This window comes from Mus caroli, unplaced genomic scaffold, assembly GCF_978045245.1.
Source record: "Mus caroli unplaced genomic scaffold, Mus_caroli_1 scaffold_3, whole genome shotgun sequence".
In the NCBI taxonomy this organism is placed as follows: Eukaryota; Metazoa; Chordata; class Mammalia; order Rodentia; family Muridae; genus Mus; species Mus caroli.
The window spans coordinates 98249157-98271252 of record NW_028227258.1 but is presented as its reverse complement, the minus strand read 5'-3'; the positions used below and the strand labels follow the sequence as shown (position 1 = coordinate 98271252).

The 22096-nt window shown below is 39.1% G+C and overlaps 1 protein-coding gene and 1 pseudogene across 3 annotated transcripts in view; both read left to right on the top strand.

Annotated features, from left to right (window-relative positions):
- Positions 1-16498, top strand: part of Gmps (guanosine monophosphate synthase) — a 59803-nt gene extending 43305 nt beyond the window's left edge. For all 3 annotated transcript variants that reach the window (XM_021157142.3, XM_021157139.3, XM_021157141.3), the window contains 5 exons: positions 3732-3857; positions 9359-9474; positions 11866-11996; positions 13015-13187; positions 14214-16498. In XM_021157142.3, the coding sequence (XP_021012801.1) occupies positions 3732-3857; positions 9359-9474; positions 11866-11996; positions 13015-13187; positions 14214-14315 (648 nt within the window). In that variant the 3' untranslated portion in view covers positions 14316-16498. The remainder of the gene's footprint in view (positions 1-3731; positions 3858-9358; positions 9475-11865; positions 11997-13014; positions 13188-14213) is intronic.
- LOC110290968 (small ribosomal subunit protein eS6 pseudogene) lies at positions 5915-8022 on the top strand (annotated as a pseudogene).
- Positions 16499-22096: the final 5598 nt, after the last annotated feature.

Sequence of the window (22096 nt, the reverse complement as noted above, 5' to 3'; positions counted from 1 at the left end):
AGCTGTGTTCCACTCACCAGCAGTCCCAAAATCCTGTGGCGGGGGTCGTGGGTAGCTGGCGGGTGTCAGGCAACCCTGCGCTCCCGCTACCCTGGCGCTGATCCAGCCGGATGAGGCCTGTGGTCCTACTCAGACCTGTTTCTGCTTCCCTAACTAATGCAGTCTCAGGTCCCGCGCAATTGGATTGGGGCAGAAGCTGTGTTCCACTCACCAGCAGTCCCAAAATCCTGCGGCGGGGTTCCTGGGTAGCTGGCGGGTGTTAGGCAACCCTGCGCTCCCGCTACCCTGGTGCTGATCTGGCCGGGTGAGGCCTGTGGCCCTACTCAGGCCGGTTTCTGCTTCCCTAACTAATGCAGTCTCAGGTCCCGCGCAATTGGATTGGAGCAGAAGCTGTGCTCCACTCACCAGAAGTCTTAAGATCCTGTGGCGGGTGTTGTGGGTAGCTGGCGAGTGTCAGCAGACCCTGCGCCCCAGCTGCCCAGGTGCTTTTCTGACCGGAAGAGGGTTGTGGCCCTATGTAGGCCGGATTTCTCTCTCCCCAACCAGAGCAGTCTCAGGTCCCGCGTGATTGGACTGGAGCAGAAGCTGTGTTCCACTCACCAGCAGTCCCAAAATCCTGCGGCGGGGGTCCTGGGTAGCTGGCGGGTGTCAGGCAACCCTGCGCTCCCGCTACCCCGGCGCTGATCCAGCTGGATGAGGCCTGTGGTCCTACTCAGGCCGGTTTCTGCTTCCCTAACTAATGCAGTCTCAGGTCTCGCGCAATTGGATTGGAGCAGAAGCTGTGTTCCACTCACCAGCAGTCCCAAAATCCTGTGGCGGGGGTCGTGGGTAGCTGGCGGGTGTCAGGCAACCCTGCGCTCCCGCTACCCTGGCGCTGATCCAGCCGGATGAGGCCTGTGGTCCTACTCAGACCTGTTTCTGCTTCCCTAACTAATGCAGTCTCAGGTCCCGAGCAATTGGATTGGAGCAGAAGCTGTGTTCCACTCACCAGCAGTCCCAAAATCCTGCGGCGGGGTTCCTGGGTAGCTGGCGGGTGTTAGGCAACCCTGCGCTCCCGCTACCCTGGTGCTGATCTGGCCGGGTGAGGCCTGTGGCCCTACTCAGGCCGGTTTCTGCTTCCCTAACTAATGCAGTCTCAGGTCCCGCGCAATTGGATTGGAGCAGAAGCTGTGTTCCACTCACCAGCAGTCCCAAAATCCTGCGGCGGGGTTCCTGGGTAGCTGGCGGGTGTCAGGCAACCCTGCGCTCCTGCTACCCCGGCGCTGATCCAGCCGGATGAGGCCTGTGGTCCTACTCAGGCAGGTTTCTCACAAGTTTTCTTAGCAGTACTTTAGCTACAAATTGATAATGAGTAGCAGTCTCCCAGTCCCTCAGATGTGGATTGCTAACTTATAACCTTCAAAGCTGTGTTTGAAAGTAGCAAATTAGTAACTTTCATTTGAGGTGAACCTGGATTTGTACTGCTTCTAAGAAGTCAGGCAAGTAGCAACAGGTTCTCTGTGGAGTAATCTTCACCCTGCTTCCCAAAGAATGCCCAGAGTTTCAAAAGAGTAAGAGAGGTTACAAAGAACAAAAGGCAGCCATAAGGCCCAGGAAGATATAAGTAACCAGCAGAATATCCTCAGCGACCCTGGATACTAGAGTTTGCAAACAGAAGAGAGAAAGTGAAGGTGAAGCTATTAATAGTATTGTTTGTTTGTTTGTTTGTTTCTCCAGACAGGGTTTCTCTATGTAGCCCTGACTGTCCTGGAACTCAGTCTGTAGACCAGGCTCGCCTCAAACTCAGAAATCCACCTGCCTCTGCCTCCCAAGTGCCGAGCTAATATTGTTCTTATGATACTTAAAAAACTGAGATAGTTAAATTCTAGAAATGTTTGTAACTGAAATTAACATATAAAGAGAGAATTCAAGCATAGATACTATGAAATTTCTAGAAATAGAACAAATGATCAGAAAAAAATTAAGGATACAAAAAGATCAGATAAAATTGAGAAGTTCAGCTTTAAGTATCTCCAGAGGGTCATAGTGGACAAGAGAAGTTTTTCCAGATTGGTGAAATATAATGGCTTTGATTGAGCAAATGACACATCACACTGGGTAAGTGAAATAACTTGACCCCTGGTAGGGAATTGTTCATGAGACCAAGACTGCTATCGACAGCAGCAGCCATACAGGAACAAACACATACCTGCAAAACTAAGACTTGTTACATTAAAAGCAGTAGCAAAACTAAAGTGCTCTGCAAATATGTTGTGATTAGATAGCTTGGTGATTTTGTGAGACTCCTAATAGTGGGAATGGGGTTGTCTCTCTTTGACCTGCTTTTGGGACCCTTGTCCAGCCATGATATGGGGGCTTGTGCCTAGTCTTATTGTAACCTGTAATGCCCCTTTCAGTTGATATCCCTTGGAGGACTGCTCTTTTCTGAAGGGAAGTGGATCTGGGGAACATGGGGGTCACAGGTATGAGGAGTGGAGGCCAAGGAAACTGTTATCAGGATGTATTGTTTGAGAAGAATTAAAAAATCAAATTAACAAAACAGAACAACAACAAAAAAAAAAACCCCAAGGGGTTCAAGAGAGTTGACTGGTGCATGCCAAGTTGTTTTAAAAACTAAAGCAAGTATTCAAGTAAAGTCGTTTCTAGATAAGAGCATATATTACCAACAGCCATTGACTTGAGGAATTTAAGGCAGTAGTTTTTCATAATGGTTAGAAGTAAACTATGAGGGTGGGGTTTTTTTTTGTTCTATTATTTTTTTTAAAAATAAACTCCATTAAAAAAACTTATAAGCCCCCTCCTCCCCTCAGTTAACTGTGTAATTAGAATAACCATTCTAAGGTTGTAAAGTTTGACGTTGGATTTTACACTCTTACTATTAAATGTATTTTAATCCAGCTATCTAAGACCAAAAATGAAGTCTAAGATAACTAGGAAAACAATTAACTATGTCTTTTTTCATTATTTATGTCTATTACCTACATTCAGTCCTTCCTCATCTCCTAAATAAATAGCAAAAAGACCAAAAAGGGCTAAATATAAGTAGTAATTTTTTTTTGAGGCAGTTCTGGACCCCCACCTCATTTTCCTTAGTGCTAGTACCTTGGGTGTAGGCTATGTCTGCCTGTAAAGGACTCTTTGATATTTGCACTTCTAGAGTTTCTGACTGTGGTGGTCTGGAGTAGGGCACTAGCTTTAGGAAAAGCAGTGAGGTAGAGAGTCTTAGGTGTACATGCAAGAGGAATGCTTGGTAAGCAAATAAAGTTATAAATGGAAGACTGACATAAACATAGACAGCATAAAATAATGACAACAATATTACTATTTGAGAACTAACAAACTGTAAAGCATTAATAATGATTGTTTTGCCAAAGGACAGAAAGGTTGATTCAGTTTAATTATTAACATTAAGTATCATGTAGAAATCAAAGATTTAACTTCAAACCAATAAAGGAAAGGGAAATGAGAGAAGTTGGGAGAATCACCAGTTCAAAATAGAGCAAAGGGGGCAAAATACAAACTACGAAGGTGATACAAAAATACACAAAAGGTGACGGGAAAGTAAACATCTCAATGTATATAAATTTAATTTATATTTTTTTACTCCACAAATAAAATTCTGCTGTAGTGTATAGCACATAGCATATTCTACATGATCTACTATAAGGAACTGGTACATAAGATTGTGATATTTTACAACATGAACCAAAATTTCTGTCTGGTTTTCTCAGCCTCATACACTGTTACAAAGAGTCAAAGCCTGCACGACAGAAGAGGACCAGGAGAAGCTCATGCAAATTACAAGTCTGCATTCACTGAACGCTTTCTTGCTGCCAATTAAGACTGTAGGTGTACAGGTGAGTTATGTGAGTTCACTTACTCGGATAGAACTTTTGGTTTGTTTGTTTGTTTGTTTACTAAGTTTGAATTTGAAATTACTTTGGAAAATTAAATGTGAAATTATTTTCTAAGTTTAGAAAGGTAAAATAATTTTATAGATGGTTATGGAGTGAATGAACTTATAAGAAGGCAAAGGTTTTATAGTTTTTTGTTTTGTTTTGTTTGTTGTACCTCTAGTCACAGGAAAACTTCCAGAGAAGCATTTACTTCACAGTTTGCTGATAAAAGGTCAGGTCCTTATTTGTTTGTGCACTTAGAATATATACTGTGACTTGAGAAGCCTTTCTTTAGCTGCAAGAAGGCGTCAGATAAGTATGTACATATTTAGCTTCTGGCCTGCAAGCATATGTGACTAAGGATTGAATATCACTTAACACAAAATCATAAGCTTATTAAAACATTGACATTTTAGTATGGTTTGTAAAAATTATTTTTCTAGTTTTTTTTTAATTAACTATTTATTTATTTATTTATTTATTTGTTTATTTAATGTGTACGAGTGCATCAGATCACATTGTAGATGGCTGTGAGCCACCATGTGATTGCTGGGAATTGAACTCGGGACCTCTGGAAGAGCAGTCAGTGCTCTTAACCACTGGGCCATCTCTCCAGCTCTATTTTTCTAGTTTTGTGTGTGTGCATACATACTCATATACCACAGCATGTATACACTCATATACAACAATGTCTGTGTGCGCGACTGTGTGTTGTAGATCAGAGGGCAACTTTTATCCATCTGTTCTCTCCTTTGTGTTGAGGCAGGGTCTCTTGTTTCTGCCACATTTCTTACTGCAGGATAGCTGGACTATGAACTGAGTGATTCTCCTTTCTCTCCTATATCCTGTAAGAGTGCTTAGATTATACGTGTGCCACCACACTCACATATATGCTTATATGACTGGACCCCAGGGATTGAAATGAAGTGCTTAGGATGACATGACCAGATTTACCTGATGAACATCTCACCTGCCTGGGGGTTTTTCCTAGTACTTTAATTTCATGAAATTGAGTGTGAACTTTGTAGATGGCCACTATTGTGCTGTCAGGTCAAAATGTTGGATATGCCTCAGTGTTCCAAGATTTTCATTGAAGATTATCTAGGCCCAATATTATCTCCTCTTTAATGAATGTGTCATATCTTTTAGCTATGATACACTGCTTTTTAAATAATGATTATTCCGCTTTTCTAGGTATAAAATTATGTGAGGATAATGATAGTTGAGTTTGGGAATGCTGTTGATAAATGACCACATTAAGTTCTATAAATGACCACATTAAGTTCTACTTCATTACCCTTCAAGGAATTTTGAGCTTTGCTCTGATATTTACATGCAGATAGTTGTAAATATAAAAGTTAAAGTGCAGATCTGTTTTCTTTAAACATTTCTCAGTTCTTACGTGATACATGGGGTTCAGTCTCAACACAGTTACAACAACAGCAATAAAAAATTAAAAATTTATTTTCAAGACCCCATTGGTCTTTCTTTTACCCTGGCTGTCCTGAAACTGATTCTGTAGACAAGGCTGGTCTTGAACTCAGAGATCTGCCAGCCTCTGCCTTCCAAGTTCTGGGATTAAAGATGTGTGCCACCATTCCCAGTTAAAAATTAAACTCTTAAGAAAGTTTACTAAAGAAACTTGTCTATTTGCAGCTCCTGTGAGATACGGAGTTGAAATAGTTTCCCACTATGTTTTATTTTCAAAGGAGTTTTTGTTAAAATCGATATTCATTTGAGGTATTTGTTTAATGACTAATTTCTTTTCAAATTTTTTTTTTATTTAGTGTGTATTGGATGTATTGCCTGCATGTATGTCTGCACCATGTGGATGCAGTTTTCTTTTTTCTTTCTTTCTTTCTCTTTCTTTCTTTCTTTCTTTCTTTCTTTCTTTCTTTCTTTCTTTCTTTCTTTCTTTCTTTCTTATTAGATATTTTCTTTATATACATTTCAAATGCTATCCTGGAAGTTCCCTATACCCTCCCTCCGCCCTGCTTCCCTACCCACTGGCCCTGGCATTCCCCTGTACTGGGGCATATAATGTTTGCAATACCAAGGGCCCTCTCTTCCCAGTGATGGCCAACTAGGCCATCTTCTATATGCAGCTAGAGATATGAGCTCTGGGGCTACTGGTTAGTTCATATTGTTGTTCCACCTATAGGGTTGCAGACCCCTTCAGCTCCTTGGGTACTTTCTCTAGCTTCTTCATTAGGGGCCCTGTGTTCCATCTTATAGATGACTGTGAGGAATGCAGTATTCTTGAAGGATAGGAGAGGGAGTTAGATTCCTTGGAAGTAAAGTTACATGTGATGTTAGCCACATGTGGGTATGAAAACTGAACTCAGGTCCTCTGTAGCAGCAGCCAGTGCTCTTAACCACTGAGTCATCTCTAGCCTTTGTTATTATTTTTAAATGAAAACAAGCACCCTTTTGGTGACACTAACAGGGTGAGTGAATCCTCCCCAAACCCCTTCAGTTAGGAACAGAACATTGAATTCTGTCATTCTGTGGGATCCTCATTCAGACCATCATCTCATTTGTAAACTTTATTTAGTTGAAGTATATTTCTTCTCTTCCTAGTTACTGTTTTTCTAAGAGTTCTTTTATCTGTCTGTATGTGTATGTGTATGTGCATGTGTATGTGTGTATGCATGCAGGGACTGCTGGCCTCAGGTTCAGGCTGTCCTCAGTCTATATGTAATAGAGGCTGTACTTGAATTTACCATCTCCGTCCTCTGCTTTGCAAATGTTGGGGTATAGATAAGTGACAGCACACCTGACCGAGCAACCTGTTCTTCAGAGCTCTATTCTTAGTACCATTACAGAAGAAAGTAGCATCAATATCAAATGGCACAGAGTACAGAAAGACACTTAACTGAATAAACCTGTTAATATATCACCAATGATGATAAAATAGAGAAAAATGACAAAGTATTGTAGAGTATGCTATGGAATTAAATCATTTAAGGTAAAGGGAAAATGGTGAATGAGAAAAGGAGGCAAGAAAGAGGGAAAATCATAAGAAATAAGGTTAAATAAAAGAAAAGATTAAGAAATAGAGAAGAATATTGCAAAGGTGAAAAGAACAAGTGATTGTTTTAAAAATTAGCAAAGAGAAACCTCTATGAGATTTTCTAATAGTGAAGAAAACATACACGACCAGTTTTATATAACTAGATGTAGGATTGAAAAACAAAAAACAAGTGTAAAGCAAAGACAAAACAAGTCCCAAACCCCAATGTAACAAAATGAGAATAGCTACTATAAATACCAGGCAAAATAGAAGAATTGCTCTTTTTTTATGGTGGTTCCTAGGTGGTTGGCTGTGCCAGAATGAAGCTATCTTTTTGCCTGGCCCCAGGTGTTAGAAAGTCTTTGACGTGGATGTTGAACACGGGCTTTGTATGTTTTATGAGAAGCTTATAGTCACAGAAGCAGTTTCTGATGCTCTGGGTGAACAGTAGAAGGGTTCTGTGGTCAGAATCAGTGGTGGAAATAGGTTTTCCATGAAGCAAGACATTTTGACCCATGGCAGAGTGTGCCTGCTGTAGAGTAAGGGGTATTTTTGTTACAGATCAAGGAGAACTGGAGAGCAGAAGCACAAGTCTGTTTGTGGATGCATTGTAGATTGCAATCTAAATGTTCTAAACTTGGTTTTTGTAAAAAAAAACAGAGAAGGATACCAGGACTGACAGATAGTACTGTGCCTCATTAGTTGGGAACTAAAACAACTAGCAGAATCCGAAAGCTTTCAGTCTTTCTAAACAATGATGTCTGCCAATATATTGTTAGAAAGCCCTCAAACAAAGGAGGTAAGCCCACGACTAAAGCACCCAAGATCCAGCATCTCGTTACTCCACATGTCCTGTAACACAAATGGTGACTTATTACTCTGAAGAAGCAAGGATGACGGTGCACGATAATGTTATACTTTTGGCCAAGAGAATGAAGGAAGCCAAAGAAAAACATCAGAACTAATTGTAAGAGACATAGGCTGTTGTCACTAAGAGCATCTGCTACTAAGTCTTAGTCCAGTCAGAAACAAATCTTTAAGAAGAATAAAAAAATAAAATTATACCTTGAGACGCAACTCGCCCCCAACCCCAGTCTACTGAAATGTTGTTAAAGGAAAAAGGAAAAGAAAACTATTAGGGTTTGGGAGTATAGCTCAGTGACTAAGCGCATTTGCTGTTCTTCCAGAGGACCTGAGCAGATCCTCAGTCAGGCTGTTCAAAATCACCCCATAACTCTAGTTCCAGGGCATCTGGTGGGTTCTGGATACCACCACTACCTCACGCTTCCCCCACCAATGTAAATGATTTTAGAAAGATGACATATTGGACCTATCCTTTTTTCTGAGTCCTGTAGCTTGGAGAAGGGGAGTTGCACATGGCAGGTGGAGCACTGGTAACGCATGTGTCCTATGTGTCTTGTTCTCCTGTAGGTGTGGTAGGCGAATGTGCACTGTCAGCTAGAGCTGCTAACCTTCAGGAGCTTCCTCCTGTAGTACCAGTTAGACCTTGGAGTCTGATCTTGGAGGGCCTCTCACCCCTCTTAGATGCCCGATTGTATGCCTTGGGGTGTTATTTGCCCTTTTGGGGGTTATCTCTTCAGTGCAGAGTTGAGCTGTGGATGAGTACTGCCTTTCTGCTACCATTCCCAGCTAATAGGATGCTTTGATGCACATATGAATTGTAGTATGCTTACGTCTGCTCATAAACATTTACTATTGCCATGTATTTACATTGTTCAACTTTAACTTTGTAACTTTATATCTTTGATCAAACCTTCCTCATCCATCTTCACGTCCCTCAACCCTAACTTTCTCCCGCCTCTGGTAACCACTATTGTACTCGCAACTTAATGTACGATAAACTATTTAAGTTCTACCTGTGAGTGTGATTGTGTGCTACTTGTCTTTTGATGCACATCTTACTTCATGTAAAGATCTCAAGTTGTACTCTTATTGTTATAAAGGACTTTATTTTTCACGTGGCTGAATAGCATTTCATTAAGTATATATAGTAATTTTGAGTTATATTGATGAATACGTAAGTTGTTTCTATCCATTTGTTTATAAGTTAGTATTTTAAGTGTATTTTTAAACAAAAGACTTGTTTACTCAATCGATAAATACGGGTGTTAGAGCTTTCCTGTCAAACTAAATACACTGGTTTGCCATAGTTGAGTAGCCATTTGGAATTAATGCCAAGTGGACTCCTGCATGTTTCATATAAATTGTTGAAAGGTCCATGATGGTTTCTTTATTCCTGAATTGATCCAGGTGGGATTTAATGAGCGGTATTTTAATTTAGGACCTAACTTGTATTACTAGATAAATATGTAGAATATACTTTTCAGATATACTTTAAAAAGCAAAAAGCATAATGTCACTTTAAAAAATATTTTCTAATGCATCTATTGACTTAACTATTAAAAGTTGATAATATTTATTTTTATAGGGTGACTGTCGTTCTTACAGTTATGTGTGTGGAATCTCAAGTAAAGATGAACCTGACTGGGAATCTCTTATTTTCCTTGCCAGACTTATACCTCGAATGTGTCATAACATTAACAGGTATTCCACAGGTGGCAGAGGGGATGATGGTGTGAATGAAGTGTGGTGGGAAAATATGTCCTTTAAGGTCTTTTCTTAATGAAAGATTAGATGACTTAAATATACTTGTACTTAAGATAGGAGATGAGAGTGGTGTAGTCTTTACTCTTTATAATATGCTTTGATTAACTTGGCTTTTTTTTTGTGCTTTGGCTACAGTTAGGGGAATTCTTAATATTATCCTATATTTTTATCCCTCATCACAGTATAATTATTTTGCTTATCTAAGAAAAATATTGAAAAAAAGAATAATTTAGGGGGCTAGCTAGATGGCTCAGCAGGAAAATGTTCTTGCCACTAAGCTAGAAGACCTAAGTTAGATCCCTAGGATCCTCATGGCAACAGGAGAGAAGGAATTTTGACAAGTTGTTTTCTTACCTCCACACATTTGATATGCCATATATGCATCCAAAAAAACAAAAGACAGCTTTGCCGGCTACTTTTATATCAACTTGACATCAGCTAGAGTTATTTGGGAGGAGGGATTTTCAACTGAGAAGATGACTTCATAGGATTGGCCATAAGCAAACCTATAGTGCATTTTCTTATTAGTGGTTGATGTAGGAATGCCCAGCCTATTGAATGCAGTGCCACTCCTGGGCTGGAAATCCTGGTGCTAAAAGAAAGCAGACTGAGCAAGCCAGTACATTGCATTCCTTAATGGCCACTGTATCACTTACTGACTCCAAGTTTTGTCTCTGTTTGCATTCCTGCCTTGCCTTCCTTTGATGATGAACTGTTGCTTGGAAGTATAGGAAATAAATCCTCCCCTCCACTAGTTGCTGTTAGCTCTGGTGTTTTATTACCCCAATCGAAGCCATAACTAAGAAAACAGTAAATTGGTATGGTTTTTGGCCTATAGAACTGGTGTACTGCTTTGGATCAGTAATGTTTGTGGCGGCGGTGGTGGTGGTGGTGGTGGTGGTGGTGGTGGTGGTTATTGGAAAGCAGTGTTGAAGAAGGAGGACTAGATTGAACCACCATAGTCTGTTTGCTTAGGAAAGCATGTCAGGCCACTGGATTCTCTTACACAGATGCCAAGAAGAACACAGGGTAGAGGAAGGAAACACTGATAGAGAATATTGAGAATCCCAGCAGTGGATCCTTGGACCAGCATTGGTCTCTGCTGGAATTGAGGGAGAAAATGCAGATTTAATAGCTTATCTTTAAAAAGGACACCAATGGGGCTAGAGAGATGTCTCAGAGGTTAAGAGCAGTGACTGCTTTTCCAGAGGTCTTTAATTCAATTCCCAGCAACCACATGGTGGCTCAGAACCATCTGTAATGGGATCTGATGCCCTCTTCTGGTGTGTCTGAAGATAGTCACAGTGTACGCATATACAGAAAATAAATAAATAAATAAATAAGGCCTTTAGTGAATAATAATCTGTCTATTTATTACAAAACAAAACTAATCACATGTCTTTTAGTCTTTACCATGATGTTATTTGTATATCAGCCTTCAATTCAGATCATGAAAAGCTTAGAGAAAATTTCTTTTGGACAGTCCAGATTGAAGTAAAATTGGCTTTCAGTAAAGTGAGTACAATTTTTCAAAGTAGTAATCCTACTTCCATAAATACTATCACTGCTTCTGGTTGTAAGATAAAGCTGGACTTAGCTCTTAATGCTCATGACATCGGAAATATGGAGGATGTGACCTGAAAGATTGGATTAATACTTAAATTATGTCAATAGTTAAAATAATACTCTTAGTAACCACTGAGGAATTCTTAACTGTCTGAGAACCGAGCCTGACTCTGCTGTGTGTTTATGATCACCAGCCTGTCACAGGCAGTAGTTAAGATGAGGTAGCATCTGTCTTTATTGTTTATGCCAATTTAATTAGCATTCCCTGAATTCAAAGTGTTTCCTTTTGCTTACAGAAAGGCAGTTTAGTGTGGTTTATATTATCAAAGAATTACTAAATATTATACTTAGTGTGGTACATATTATCAAATAAAGGATACTATTTAACATTTCTTACCAAAAAACTCAAGTTGTTTAGTGTCTGAATTGCTAATTAAATGTTATTTCATAGTTGTTTCCTTCCAGTTTTTTTCATAAATATTGGTTGCTTAACTGACAAGAGTTGCTTGAGACTTCTTTTTTTTTGTTGTTGTGGTTGTTTTTTTTTTTTTTTTTTTTTTTTTTGTCTTTAGTTTGTACAAAAGCTTGAAATGCATCTGTTAGGGTTAACCTGGAAAAGTTGTTGTGTTAAAAAGAGAAAGCTGGGAAAGCCAGAATTCCAAGTTCATGGGATCATGCCAGCCTGAACTGTCCTAAGATGATTGAAAGCCCCACATACAGTTTCTCATAGTAGCATGTTTCTTCTGATCTGTTTCTGTCTAGAGTTGTCTATATCTTTGGTCCACCAGTTAAAGAACCTCCTACAGATGTTACTCCAACTTTTTTGACAACAGGAGTGCTCAGTACTTTACGCCAAGCTGATTTTGAGGCCCATAACATTCTAAGGGAGTCTGGTAAGTGTGCATTCTGTTTATCACAGCACACTGAATATATAACAGAATTTTTGTTTTTAGAAGTTTGGCCTTAATAATTTCAAACAGTGGGATGTAACTTTTGCTGTTTGTTATGGGAGTTTCCATAATACTGCAGTTTTAAAATATAATTAATTTTCAGCTATTCACAGATAAGTAGATTAGCAAAAAATGTGCATAGCCATGCTTGTCTTCACAACAGCTGATGTGGACCCGAGCACCACTCTTGTGCTCAAGTGTTCTTGTCATGGTCTATTTGCTATTGTATTTTCAACATTTTCAGGGTTTTTTTGTTGTTGATGATTTCGCTATTGAAAAATCACCCTGATGTGTAACAGTGAAGAGCTAGCTAGACCCCAGAGCACAGGAAAGCTGGGATATACCTCATTTGAAGATCCAGGTGTTAGATAAGTCAAGGCAGGAGTTGTAGTTCCCTTAATGTCAGTTTAATTTTGATGGATCTAGAATAAATGTTAAGTTAGATGTCTTAAAACAGAAATACACTCTAGGCTTGATTTTGCATGGAGCACATTTGACCATAGGTTTATGGGAACCTATCCCTATTTCCATTTGCCCTGGGAAAAGTGGGCTGTTGATCACTAAGTTGGTGTGGGACTACACTGAATAACAAAAACTGACTTTCTTTTATGTTTCTCATTGCTGCAGCATTGCTGTGGACAAAGCATTCTTTTGCTTATGTTTGTTTTCTTTTGTGATGAACTCTCATTTTATAGTCTGGGTAGCTCTCACTTTTGAGGCTTTCCTGTCAGCCTCTCACGTGGTGAGAGTACAGATGAGCTATCACATCTGCATATGATACTGCTGCATCCACTCTCAATACTGTACAAGTATTTGAATTCACTGTGTGACCAGTGTTTTATGTGTGCACGGAAGGGGAAGAGGGAGAGAGAACTACTCTTCTTTGCCAGGATTTCCTTGAGTTATGTTAGTATTTTTCCATTGTGGGATGATACTAAACACTACATGGTTCTTTCTTCAGGGTATGCTGGGAAAATCAGCCAGATGCCAGTGATTTTGACCCCTTTACATTTCGATAGAGATCCACTTCAGAAGCAGCCTTCATGTCAGAGGTCTGTGGTTATTCGAACCTTTATTACTAGTGACTTCATGACTGGTGTACCTGCAACACCTGGCAATGAGATTCCTGTAGAGGTAATTTATGTCACTTTTTCTAATACACATGTGTGTCAGTCCCTTATATATTATCAGGTACAGTGATAGATATACGTTGTGACAATTTATATTTCTAGGATTGGTTCTTTATAAGATAGGTTATTTTTCTTTGTTTTCACTTATTTAATACAGTGTAGCAGGAAGGGACTTTAAATATAATACAACTTTGAGATACCTGCTTATTCTGATTTTACATAGAGCATAACCTAACTGCTGATTTTTACTTACTTTACATACTTTTCTCATAAAGGACACAATCCTAGGAGTGGAGGAGAGTTGGGATTTTTAAGAATGAGATTGAGATTTGATGGTATTTACAATTACAATTATTTTTTAAGATGAAGTCTTGAATCTTACACTCTCTGTGAACCTCTGGCTAAGGGTGAGCTTGAACTTCCCATCATCCTGCTTCTCCCAAGTGCTAGGATCCTAGGCATGTGCCACCCAGTGGGGTTGGAGCCCTATGGTTCCATTGTTTTTCTTCACCACTCTCCTTGTCTTTCACCAAGTGAAGTTCCAGAGGAGTTATTTATACAGCAGCCAGTGAAGCGCGGAACTGAGAATTTGATTAGTGGAGCTCTTCTTTACAGCACTATTGTGAGGCTCTGTCAGGGACTGCTGGATGGCTTGGTGGGGTGTGTTTAACATCTGTTTCTTATGACCAACTTTGTCAGATCTTCAAGACAATCAGGTGCTCAAACTGTTTTTGACAAACATTATTATTAAGAGTGCTTCCTGTGATATTTTGGTAGTGTTGGAATTTTATGTTAAAGCTATAGACAATTTACAAAATATTTATTAACACATAAAGTGATATGCTTGGATGCTATAGCACTGTCAAACACTTTGAGGAGTATTGGTTCTGAGTCAGTATATTTGTAGAGCAAACAATCAGAACCATCTTTCATGTGTGAAGAGTAATAGCCAAAACAGATCATGTTTTAGTTTGAAGGTCCAAGCATGTATTCTCATTGTTTTTCTTGTAATCTCTGTCTTGGTAAACAGGTGGTGCTAAAGATGGTCACTGAGATAAAGAAGATTCCTGGAATTTCTAGAATTATGTATGACCTAACTTCAAAGCCCCCGGGAACCACTGAGTGGGAGTAATAAATACTTTGTTGAGGAACTGTGTGTAACTGAGGCTCATTAGAAACCACTTGTTAATGGTATGCAGTACTGTGAAAAACGTTCCTGAAACAGCTACTTCATATCCGAGTTCTCATAGCAGTGATCCATGGCTTAGTGTGGAGCTGAGGATGATTAAAAGGGAAGGAAGAGTTAATGTGTCTGGGTAAATAATCAGGGCACCATTGCCCAAGTGCAGACAGATTGTTTTGCTTTTGCCTCACTTATGTATGGATCATTGATATCTGTATATAACGATGGATGACCAGCTTCTGTCTGCTTGCTAGGAACTGTTAGAAACAAAACACCCTTTAATTACCAGTGTGACTTTCTGTGTGTGCCTTTTGGAGAATCCGATTTTTTTTTAGTTTTTATTTTTCAGTGGATGAGGAAACCCTATTCATGCCATAGAAAGGTATAATAAAGGTATTTTGATATTTTTTTTTTGTCATGACACGAGGAAAGTAAAATGTAAGATTCTTCAAAGATGTAGCATACCAGGGGTTTATTATGGAAGGAGTTTAATGATATCCCAGCCCTGGGTAAAAAGGAACTGACCACGTTTCCTACAGATGCCATGCTTTTCACTGTCATTTTGTTAATATAAGCAAGAGCTTTATCCTTCCAGCCCTGTGTCACTAGTTCCTGCATCTATGTAGAAAGAGTATTTAATCTCTCCTCAAGGCTGTCTCAGATACACTTCCCAAAAGAGGCTGTCTCACAAAATGTTAAAAGATGAGAACTTGTTCTTTTTCTTTGGGAGAGGGAATGTTTCTATTACTTAGGAAAGAGCTGTGTAAAAGGACACCCAAGGTCTGGTCTATAGACAGGTTTATTATTCCTTGCTAAGAAGTCTTGACTGATGCAGGGTATTTGCCAACATCTTTTCTACTAACTTCTGGAGAGGGTTCAAGACCAGGGCAGGACTTGATTCCATTGCCAATAGTTCTCACAGGTTCTTTATGACAGCCATAGAAGCCTGAGAAAGTAGGCAGTACAAAGTCAAGTTCTAAGAAATAGTACCATGTTTTTCTCACTTGCTGTTACCCCAGGTTGCAGTCTGTTGTCTGGTTTAGAAGGTCTTTTCTATTACTTAAGTACTAGTTTCTACTTAGGATTCAGTATTTAATGAAAACAAAAGTGGAAGTCATCTTTTTGACTAGTCTAGAGGATAGCCAGAAACTGCTGCTGAACCAAGAGGGAAAGATCTCTAACAGCAGACATCCACACTGGAAACACTAATTGTCTTCTACAAAAGCTGAAGTGTACATTGTCCCAGCGAGAAAGTTCTGATGGCTTTCTGAAAGGAAGATGTGGTTGATAGATTTAGGCAGATTGAGGGTTGTGTAATTTCTGAGTGGGAACTGCCAAGTACAGAATGTTTACCAAAGTATCAGTACATGTTTGATTACATAGAAAACCTTGTTCTTCTAGCAAACGTATCTGCTGTACACAGCAAGAGTCAGGAAGAATAGATGTTCTTACCCTGACGTTTTTTGTGGCATACTGATCACTGCTGGTCAGGTGATCATATTTTCTGGGAAGTGCTGCTTATTTCTGACTTTAGCATTCTGGACATTGGTGGTATATAGAATACTCAGAAAGATTGGAGTTAAAATGTACGTAGTGTTTTTCTCATATGTTCTCTTAGATGCCTTTATGTAATCCTTAATGCTGAAAAGAAAATTTCTCCCGAACATATCTGCACATCATATAGAAACTTTGTGAGACTGAGAGCTAATTTTCATGTTTACTATCTATTTTTCTATGTGGTCATTTTGCCTGTCCCAATAGTTCATGTGGGCCATTGAAAATAGTTACAGTCAAGAAGACAAACGAGCTTAACTTGGAAATTGTTACCAGTGATATTAAGAACCAACTGCCAGGTTTTATTGGAGGGAGCTATTCTTCTGTTAAGTGTATTCCAGCCCTAAAAAAGCTCATATGGCCTTACAGGCTATTTACTTTTTGCTTGGATAGTAACATTTATCACTCGATATCCTGGGCAGTTTTGGCTTATACTATTAGTTATTTGGGATACTTACATAATTGTGTTTTATTTCTTTGTAACTATTAGAGTAAGCGAGATCTGTGAAAATGTGATTTATTCCAAAATTGGCAGACCAGAAAACATTTAAAAGCCAAATAAATAAATCCTAGACCTATCGGAGCCTATCAGTGATGGTCTGTCTATGGGATATAACAACCTCATATTTTTTTTTACTTTTATTTTTTATTTTTAAGACACACACACACATATATGAGTACACTGTAGCTGTCTTCAGACACACAGAAGAGGGCATCAGATCCCATTACTGATGGTTGTGAGCCACCATATGGTTGCTGGGAATTGAACTCAGGACCTCTGGAAGACCAGTCAGTGCTCTTAACCTCTGAGTCATCTATCCAGTTTGTTTTGAGGACAAGTTTTTAGATGTATCTCAGTGATGGGATTATACCATTTCTCCCCCCCCCCCCCCATCTTGTAGTAGCTGCATGCAACCATAAATCATAAAATTGATTTCCTTGCTGTGTTGGAACTTCTCATGGCCAATTTTAGAGAATAACTAAATTCTACTCTGTATAGAGACTGAAGGTATTTGGGTAAAATAGACAACACTGCCCATCTCCCTGGTTTTCCTTGCTATTAAGGATGTGTTATCCTGGAAAGATGTTTAATCTCATTGCCTCGTCTTATGAAGTCCCAACATCAACCAAACTCTGAATAGGTCCTCTGTCTCCTTGAAATAGGATTGATGTGGCTCATCCTCAAGTTCATCATGTATTTGAGGATGACCTTACATCTTCTACACCACCTCAGTACTGTCTTCAGTGTTATGCTACTGGTAATTGAACCCAGAACCACATGTGTATGCCTGGCAAACACTACCAATTGAGCCTCGTGCCTAGGTGCATTCCTGGTTTTAAGCAAGAAAAGGCATAGCAAAGACAGTGGGAAAGCTGGATAGTACTTAAAAAACGAACAAACAACCCCCCCCAAACAAATAAACAACGAAAAACAATAAACACAAACATTCATCTGTGGCCACCAGCTGAAGAACATACCATCAAGATTTGGTCGTCTCAGATTCTTAAAAAAAAAAAAAAAAAGCTCATTTGCAGTGTTTGCAGACTTTCACTTTACTTTGCATTTTTGGAAGAGCTATTAGAATATGTTTCTGTTTTGATAACATAAGTATTAATAACTATTAACTATTGGCAGAGCAGGAGCTGGATTCAGGTTTTCTGATTCTCTGTTGAGGTTCTGTGTACAACTCATCAAGAATATACTGTCACAGTATTGTCTCTTAACAGGAGTTCTGGGGGCCACATTGCTTTTCAGAAGTACCAGCATCCTCCCTCCCAGTGTTCTGACCTTGCTTTCCCACTGCTCTCCTGTGTGATCCTCCCCAATCCCCACTCTTCTAGACTCTGCAGAGTGATGTTAGAAGGCAAGCCCTCATTATTATTACCTCAGTGAAGGATATTCCTTTAATTAGCCTAAGTCTAGCTTTAAGTACCGGTTAGACATTTTGACTTGAGAATTCTTCTTGATTGAAGTAGCTGTACCAGATGGCAGAGGGATACTATCTTTTACCACATGAGGCTTTTCTTTCACTGCAGTAATGGCTTTTGCTACATCTGCATCTGTGTTTTTGTTAAGATTGGGGACCATTTGTGGTAATTGGATCTAGGTCCAGTTGTAGTATGTTTGTGAGTTTTTAACAGCCAAATGAGTCCCCAGAATATCAAGATGCCACCTTTCAACAGTAGGCACGGTGTATGTAGAAGAGTCACAGCCCATGGAAATGCTCATGTTTGCCAACTTTGGTTGCTGCTTTCTGAGGAATTTAAAAAACAAAAAAACTCAAATCTGACTAAATTGGGGTGTATGTGGGGCACGTGTGCAGAGTTTTTAAGTTTCTCAGAAGGAAAAATTACTATTAAGGGATATAACTGGTCTATTGGTAGATTCAAATAGGTGAGGAATGTGAACTGGAGAGTCTTGCTGGGATCCTCATTAACTAAGTTCAGACCCTGGGTACAGACTTTTGGATCTCATTGCATCTACGTTCCACAGAAGGTAACAGCCTGTGTAGGGAATCTGAAAGGTAACTGACATTGTTACCCATGTTGAGATCTGTATATCCCCATGGACTTATTTACCCTCTTTCTTCCTATTCCTTTTTATTTCCTCTTAGAAGAAATCTTTCCCTGTGTTATAGCCACCTGCAGTTCTGTGATTGCTCAGGTCAGAGGCTAAACTGTTCTTACATAGCTGAAAAAAAACTTTAGGAACTGCGCCATTTGGTTATTAGCTATTAGAACTAGAGATACTTCAACTAGTCATTTAATAGCAGCATTGTCATTTTCCTACTAAGATCTTTGTTTTCTGTGAACCTTGGGGCAGCTTTGACCTTATTTAGAGTTAGTAAAGACTCAAAAGAGGTTTGTTATTTCTTTCATGTGTTAAATTCAGAAACACCAAAGTATGAGTTGTTGAAGAACCTGAACTGAGTGGAATCTAGTGGAGTCACATACCTTTGAAGAATACACTTGTACTGTCTTTACATGACTGTAACGATTACCACCTGGATATTTACATAAAGTGAATGTAGACATCCTTTGAAAATATTTTTTATGAAGCGCTACTTGTTAATTGAAATCAATAGTGTAGTTTTTGTGAATTGCTGTGTAATTGCAAGTGACTGCCATGTATTTTATGTTGCAATAATATTGACTATAAAATCGCCTTGCTGAATTAATGTGAAATGACTAAAATCCCTTTTGTCTTCAGTAAATTTCATAAAGGCCTAAGTGATGATTTTATAATTTGTCATTAAGTTTTGGTGTTAATCAAAAAGGGAAGCAAGAACTAGAAGGACCTGACATGTTCAGATTATCAAAACACTGCATATGTTATCAAGGGTTCTGGACAGTAAGCTTAATCACCTTCCTTAGGTGTGTGGGAATCTGTCAACTTCTTGTCCAGTCTTAACAGTGGACACAAATCTTGGGGTTGGTCTTCACTTAAACGAACAACTAAAGGTTTGTGTATGCATGCATGCTTTTAAAATCATATTCTGAATATTCATTTTATGTAAATCGTTATTCAGCTCAAAAAAGCAGAATTTACTAATTCAGTGTATTTTATAGTGCTGTAGGTCAAACCCAGTAACTGATGTGCAATCATTTGTCTTCAGCTACATCACAAGCTTTGGGTTCTTATTTGCTTATAGCTATATTATGAATGGAGCAAAGCTATCTCTTGTGAAAGAAGCCTAGAGGAAACTATGTGCAGAGACCCAGTCTGACAGCCATGGTGCTCTGCCTTGTTAATGCTTCCAATCTGTGACCTGGTATGGCCTTCTGCTAACCCAGATAACAAATTCAACTTTTATTTTTGAGAAGTTTTTTACTATCTTAACGCAGCTTAAAAAAACGTTTCTGAGTTTAAATCTGCAGAGTTTATATAAATCAAAACTCATTCTTCACAGTATTAAAAAATACCATGTTTAACATGGGGGAAGTGTTTTTCATTTTTAAAGTTATTTGTGGTTTATATTACACGAGTTTAAGTAGATTAGATCCTAAGAAACGAATTTAGAAATCCTTATCTAGCCTTGATATTAAGTTAAATCCTTACTAAATTTGTCTTTAGTTAAGAGTACTGTGCCTTCATTACTATTTTAGACAACATGTCACTGCCCAAAATACTAAGTTTTCTTTTAAACCGTTAGTGAAAACCATTAAAAAATTCCCACTTATGTGGCTCTGTAAAATAATAGAGCACACAGAGCCCTTTGTCAAGGTGTATTTGTCTACATTGCAATGACTCATTTACTCCACTTTGTGGAATAAAAAAGTAGCTAAGTGCAAGAAATTTCCATCTTGTGGTTTTGATTTTTTGTTGTTTTGTTTGTTTGTTTGTTTTTGAGACATGGTTGCTCTGTATAGCCCTAGCTTTCCTGGAACTCACTTGGTAGACCAGGCTGGCCTCGAACTCAGAAATCCACCTGCTTCTGCCTCCCAAGTGCTGGCATTAAAGGCATGTGCCACCACTACCCGGGATTTTCTTTTTTTTTTTTTTTTCCTTGTTCTTTCTAATGCAGTTTATATTTGATGAAGTGGTGAAGACAAAATAAACCGAAATAATTTTTATAGCATTTTATTGGGAAAGTACCAAACAGTCCATATACCCAGAGCAGACATACTATTAATGAAGGATTGTTCACTCCACAAGCCTCTCTAAAATTTTGGAAATTCTTAAATACAAAACTTAGGACAGTGCAATATAAGAAAAAAAGGCTAGGTGGTGAATCACTATTCACTGGTGATATTCTATGACAGCTGATTTTAGAATGAATTATCCTTTTATGAGAGAATTTTTTTGTGATGGTTATTTTATTTTTTTAAAATTTTGTTTTCAGAACAGTGTATGTGTGTGGCTGTATGTGAACATGTACATGTGAGTGCAGGTTGAGAGAGGTGGAGGATTTCAGACCTGCAAGCTGAAGCTAGAGAGAACTATGAGCCACCAGGAGTGTGCTGGGGACCAAACTGTCTAAGAGCAGAATGCTCAAAGTAACACAGTGAACAACCAGCTAAAGGGGCAAACTGCTGACATTCCAGCCCAGTAGAGAATAACATACTTGTTACTTTATAGTGATGTAACATTTCTTCACCCAAACTCACACCTACACTTCTCTCTTTTCAAATTAATGACCTCTTTCTTTAGTAATTGGAATAAGTTGTTTTGTGAGACAGGGCTTTTCTCTGTGGCCCTTGCTGTCCTTAGAACAGACCCCAAACCCACAGAAATCTGCTTGCCTCTATCTCCTGAGTGCTGGAATTTAAGGCACGCACCAACATTCTGGCCCAGAGTAGTATTTTAAATAAAAATTGAAATAAAAATGGCTAAATGTAACTCTTAAGTAAAAACTTCAAAGTTTCTGTCTGCCTTTATTTTTGGTCCATTCCTTTGCAGAAGCAAAGGTAACCACTTAAGTCTCCACAAAATTTTCAAGTTTTTTTCTTTGTCATACTAATTTTTTGTTTATATGCTAAAATACCATGACCAGAAAACACAGAGAAGCAAGAATTATTTGTGTTAATGGTTCCAGAAGGCTATGAGTCTATTATGAGCACACCTTTAATCTCTGTCCCGAGCTAATGTCTCGCCAGCAAGAACACACTTGGACAACCGGATTCTTCTACAGCAAAGCTTTATTGGTTCATCAGGAGGAAGACCCCGAACCCCAGAAAATGGTGCTGCTTATATACACCTTAGCGTGGCATGTCAGCACCTGATTTGTTGCTCGCCCATAGCCTCATTGCTACACCCTGGGATGGGCAGTGACTTGGCACGAATTCACTCTTGCACCTGCGCACATTGCTTGTTTACCAGTTAGACATAGTGGAAGCCAGCGCCATCTTGTAATGGCGATTGCTCACGGCTTTCCACATCTCCCCCTTTGTTTTATTAAAGCAAAAGTTTGTTTTACTAAAGCAAGGCTAGTCTAGGCCTGAGTTGTTGATATGCATATCGGCTGTGGCTCCTGTTTTAGGTCACTCCTAATGCTAAGGCCTTACCCGTCATAGGGAAACCTTATTGCCACCAGGCCCCATGTCTTAGGTTGGTCTGCACACGAGGAAGGTTGCCCGTCTCTGGATACCACAGTACTTATGCTATAGTTAGAATTGGCCTAGGGCGAACTCTATATCAGAGGCTAGCCAAAGCAAAATGTAATAAGGAAGAAGGA